This window comes from Myotis brandtii, unplaced genomic scaffold, assembly GCF_000412655.1.
Source record: "Myotis brandtii unplaced genomic scaffold, ASM41265v1 scaffold236, whole genome shotgun sequence".
NCBI lineage: Eukaryota > Metazoa > Chordata > Mammalia > Chiroptera > Vespertilionidae > Myotis > Myotis brandtii.
Window position 1 is genome coordinate 369537 of NW_005358901.1, and position 5468 is coordinate 375004.

Here is a 5468-nt window from a genome sequence, read left to right on the forward strand (position 1 = left end):
TTTTATTTTTTAAATATATTTTTATTGATTTCAGAAAAGAAGGGAGAGGGAGAGAGAGAGAGAAGCATCAGTGATAAGAGAGAATCATTGATTGGCTGCCTCCTGCACAGCCCCCATTGGGGATCAAGCCTGCAACCCTGGGCATGTGCTCTGACCGGGAATGAAACCTTGACCTCCTGGTTCAAGGTCGACACTCAACCACTTACACTGCCTGCCTGGGCTGTTTATCCTCATTTTACACATGCAACACTGGGACCAGAAAAAGGGGGACTTTGGTGTCATCTTGTGGCCTCCTCTGTCCAGCGAGTCCAGGCTTACCTTAGGTCAGAATAGCTGGTTGACCCTGAGAACGTGAAAGATGCTGGTCCTCAAACCAAGGAGAGCCCAAGAGCCCTCCCCTCCTGGGAGGCCTGGTCCTCACCTTTCAAGCCGAAGTTTGCCGACCACTGCCTGAGAGCCCTCCCCTCCTGGGAGGCCTGGTCCTCACCTTTCACATCTGTGTGGAGTGTGAGGAGCAAAGGCACATCTGTATCAAGGATGCGTGTCCCTAAGACCCTCTCTTGTGCTTGCTCAGGTTTGGTGGTGAGAGAGAGCTGTGTGGAATCCAGCGGAGCTCCGCCATGTCATCAGCTTGAGGCCCTGCTGGGGAAGCAGTCGAGGTTCAAGCCACAGCAGAGCCCTGGCCTGCCCTCCTCCTGAGGTCCAGGGGCAGCCAGACCTCTCCTCTGAAGCCATGGGCCCCTCCCATCCTGCACTCCCACCCCTGGCCAAGCTTGGCCTGTGGTGGCTCCTTCTGACCCCAGCAGGTGAGTAAGTGTCATCACTAGGACATCATGTCACACCTGCAAGCTCACAGGCTGTGGAGGAAACTCCTGGGTGGGCTCATGGCAAGTCTGCAGGGGTCTTCAAGTAGCTCGGTCCACAGTGAGGGGCAGGGCGCGCACAGGTCAGACACTGGCAGCTGCGGCACCCGGAACCTCCCCCGGCTCCAGTGTCCCTCATCTGTAAGTGCCAATCGCGCTGTGAACCTCCCAGGTCGGTTGTAAGGATCCCGTGAAATGAGAGGTTGTGACTAGCACCTGGAACACAGTCACGCTCAATGCATGGCGACTGCTGCTATTGATGCGCTTCTCTGGGTTTTAGCCTCCACTTGCTCAGGCAGCAGAACCCTAAGAGGTGAAGCTGTTCGCAGAACAGACACGGAGCGTCCCATCAGACAAGTCTGGGACACTTTTCCCTAGCTCCTCAGTTCTGGGCTGAATCTCTTCTCTAGGTCTGACTTCTTCTTCACTCCTCCGCCTTGACACCCCTCCTCAACACTCATTTCCATGCCTTCGTAGAGAACAAAGAGCAACTGACATTTCTTGAGTTCCAACCATGTGCTGGTTGTTAAGTTCGCACACACACGACCCTATTCAATCCTCAATAGTGTTGTGAGATAGGTTCTGGAGAGCGTCCCCACTTTACAGATGGGGAAGCTGAGGCTCAGTGAGGCTGAGTGGCTCTGATTTGATGGGAGGGAGCTGGGCACCCACCACCATGGACTCCTGGAGACCCCACTCTTCCTTCCTGTCCCACAGCGTCGGCGCCGCGAGCCCCCCACACCCAAGCCGAGGATCGCCTCTTCAAACACCTCTTCAGGGCTTACAACCGCTGGGCACGGCCAGTGCCCCACACCTCGGACGTGGTCATCGTGCGTTTCGGGCTGTCCATAGCCCAGCTCATCGATGTGGTATGCCAGTCCCACCGCCCTTTGAGCCCTAGGGATCAGCCCCCAGAGCACAGGCCCCTTTGCTGGGGTCGTCCCTCCCTCCTCAGCTCCAGCGCCTGTCCCTCTGCACCCCCAGCCCACCTCATCAGAGCTTCCCTTCCTCCCAGCCCTGGGGCCCCTCCTGGGAGGACACTGAGTCAGCAGTGGGTTTCTAGATGCTTGTCTCATTCCGCTGGACACAAGCCCAGAGGACCCAAGTGGCCTGTGTGGTCCTGAAGAGTCTGCGTAAGGGGTACAGTGTCGGGAGGGGTGCTGGCCGGGCGGGGCTTGCTGTATCATGTAAGACGGCCTTCTGGAGAGGGAGGGGCTGGAGTCAGCCTGCCCCAGGCCCCCCTATCTTCTGGGGCTGGTTCTGCCGCTCTAACTTCTCTTCTCCTCTCTCCCGCTGCCTCCCGGCCAGGATGAGAAGAACCAGATGATGACCACCAACGTCTGGCTCAAGCAGGTGAGGGCCCCACCTGTCCCTCTGCACCCCCAGCCCATCTCATCAGAGCTCCCCTTCCTCCCAGCCCGGGGGCCCCTCCTGGGAGGACACTGAGTTAGCAGTGGGTTTGCTCATTCCACTGGACACAAGCCCAGAAGACACAAGTGGCCTGTGTGGTCCTGAAGAGTCTGCGTAAGGGGTACAGTGTCGGGAGGGGTGTTGGCCCGGCTGAGCTTGCTGTATCATGTAAGACAGCCTTCTGGAGAGGGGGTGGGCTGTCTTCTGGGGCTGGTTCTGCAGCTCTAACTTCTCTTCTCCTCTCTCCCGCTGCCTCCCGGCCAGGATGAGAAGAACCAGATGATGACCACCAACGTCTGGCTCAAGCAGGTGAGGGCCCCTCCGGGGAAGGCAGGAGCAGGGCAATGCTTTTCCTCTGCCGGCCAGCTTCCTCTCCTCCCCGGGTCCCTCCCCAGGGTCATGCATTTGTGTACACATTACACGACTATTCCTGGAGGGGAAACGGCATCATGCAGGGGGCCCTTTTCAACACTGCGCTGTTCTAGTGCAAATGCACGAAAGCAAAACGGCCCGTGGACCGGGAGACAGGATGCAAGCCCGGGTGCTGCCAGCAAAGTTGCCTTTCTAGATGGTAGCGGTTATTATTTTAATTATGATAAGCCCCCGTGAGGCGAAGGACAGGCTTGCGTGTCCATGCCAGTCATTCTCTGTTGGGAGTGGTTGTTCCTTTTAGGTCCAGAAGGGACACGGGAAACCCTCCCGGAAATAGGACCCTACCACTTGGGAGTGTTTTCATTGCTGGGATATTCGTTTATTGAGCATCTACCAGGGGCCGGGTGTTAGCAATGCAGGTGTTGTCATTGGCTTCCTGGACCTTCCAGGGTCATTACATCAATAAACACGCACAGCCACCTGTAATTACCATGTGTGACAGGGCCATAGAGGAGACTTCAGAGAGTGAATAATACTCACCTGGTTGGGGGGAGAAAAACAGGTGCACTTGGACCGGCTGGTGTAAGGCCTGCTGGGACTCCTAGGGGGCGCTCTGGCGCACAGTTTGAACTCCCCTTTCTTAGCTGTATATTCTGGCAGATTTTTACTTCTCTGCTCCTCAGTTGCCTTATCTGTGAAATGGAGAAACACTCCCACCTTTTGGCATTCCCTGCCCGGGTGCAAAAAACTGTAAATTGTGATGCATTAACAAATGTTACTGCAAATGAGTGAGGTCCTCCCCACCCCATCCACTAAGTCGTCCCGCTAGGGCGTAGCAGAACGAAGACGCCTAGAAGCGGGATTAGGGTGACTTATGTGCCCCGGACTCTGGACATGAGAGCTGGGGCAAAGCGAGAGATTGGCCAAGTCCGACCAGACTCCTGACTCCCAGCCCCGAGCCCTGCCTGCTCCGTGGGGCTGGGTGACGAGCTCTGGTCAGAGCTCCTGAATCCGGCTGCTGGGGCGTCCCCGGGCTGCCCCGTGTTTGCCCCGAGACCCCCTCCCCGGCAGCACCAGGCGCCCTGACTCCCCTCCCCACGCACAGGAGTGGAGCGACCACAAGCTGCGCTGGAACCCGGCCGAGTTCGGCAACATCACATCCCTCCGAGTCCCTTCGGAGATGATCTGGATCCCGGACATTGTCCTCTACAACAAGTAGGAAGCCGCTGGGGTCTTGGGAGGGCCCCTGGGAGCCCCCCACCCCCCTCACCCCACACACCTCACCCCATATCTCTGTGCCTTGAAGCCAAGATCCACCTACTTTCAGCTTCCTGTGCTTCTGGCACAAGTCAGAAGCAAAGTCCTTAGCATCCCAGATGCCCTGGAGTTGTAGGATGGCCAGTCAGGCTTTGGCCAGTGTTACTTGAATGTAACAGGTAATTCTTACGACAGGACAAAACTGCAAACCAAATTCTTATATTTGAAGAAGGATCTCCTCCACCCCATCACCCCATTCCAGGTTTACAGGAAGATCCAAGACATCACACTCTCCTTCCTCAAAACAGGGCGCATGTGGCCATCTAGTGGTGGTTATGTGTGATGACACAATGCCTTTAAAAAATTTTTTTAACTTTTGCCTGATCTGGGATTCTCTTTCAAAGTTTCCAGCGTTTTCTTTAAAAATACATTTTTTTTATTGATTTCAGAGAGGAAGGGACAGAGAGATAGAAATATCAATGATGAGAGAGAATAATTGATCAGCTGTCTCCTGCACACCCCACACTATTGGCTCAAGCCTGCAACCCCGGTATGTGACCTGACAGGGAATCGAACTGTGACCTCCTGGTTCATAGGCAACATTCAGCCACTGAGCCATGCCACTGGCTGGGCCAGCGTTTTCTTTAAAAGGTTCCCATTTTCTAATCTCTAGCTTGGAACGACTCCATGGGAAAGAAGTCTCTTCCTGCATGTTCTGGTTCTCCTGCCTTTAGGATTGACCTTGAGAATTATTAAAGACTAAAGGCCCAGTGCACAAAATTCATGCATTGGTAGGGTCCCTAGTGGCTGCTGGCTGCCAGCAGGGTACTCCCTCCCTTCTACCTGCCCCCTGGTCGAACTCCCGGTGGAGGGAATAATTTGCATACTACGCTTTTATTATGGAGGACTAGGGAGCAGAACACTGCGTCATCTCCTAGAGCAGTGATTCCCAAAGTGGGCGCTACCGCCCGCCGGTGGGCGCTGCAGCGATCCAGGGGGGTGGTGATGGCCACAGGTGCATTTGGGGGCGATGAGTAACTGCTATTAAAATTTTAAAAAAATTAATTTCCAGTGGCTGAGTAATATTTTTTTCTGGAAAGGGGGAGGTAGGCCAAATAAGTTTGGGAACCACTGACTTAGAGGTTGGTCACAAGTCTCAGCTCACAGGTATAAAGAAAAAGCAGCGCCTTTGGGTCAAATCCAGACACTTTTTAAAATTTTTATGTAACCAACCTCAGTCTGAAAAATGGAGTTAATAACACATAGCATAAGAGTTGTGATGATTAAATGGAGTCAAGCATGTTAAGTACTCATGTTGATGGAAGTCAGCAAATTCTTCTATACAAGAACACATGGTAAATAATGCAGGCTTGCAGGGCTCAAGGTCTTTCAGCATTGCCGGTGTGGTGAAAATGACCATGGGCAGTATGCAGACAAATGACTGTGGCTGTGTTCCAATAAAACTTTATTTATAAAAATAGGTGGCAGACTGGATTTCCACCCCCACTCCAGCACAGTGCTTGCTGTCCCATGTAATAGTATGATTCTCATTGCTTTTTTTTTTTT

The 5468-nt window shown here is 53.9% G+C and overlaps 1 protein-coding gene across 2 annotated transcripts in view; it reads left to right on the forward strand.

Annotated features, from left to right (window-relative positions):
• Positions 1 to 5468, forward strand: part of CHRNA2 (cholinergic receptor, nicotinic, alpha 2 (neuronal)) — a 30182-nt gene that overhangs the window by 16815 nt on the left and 7899 nt on the right. For both annotated transcript variants that reach the window (XM_014540081.1, XM_005866649.2), the window contains 4 exons: positions 575 to 806; positions 1581 to 1732; positions 2172 to 2216; positions 3751 to 3860. In XM_014540081.1, coding sequence (XP_014395567.1) covers positions 734 to 806; positions 1581 to 1732; positions 2172 to 2216; positions 3751 to 3860 — 380 coding nt within the window. In that variant the 5' untranslated portion in view covers positions 575 to 733. The remainder of the gene's footprint in view (positions 1 to 574; positions 807 to 1580; positions 1733 to 2171; positions 2217 to 3750; positions 3861 to 5468) is intronic.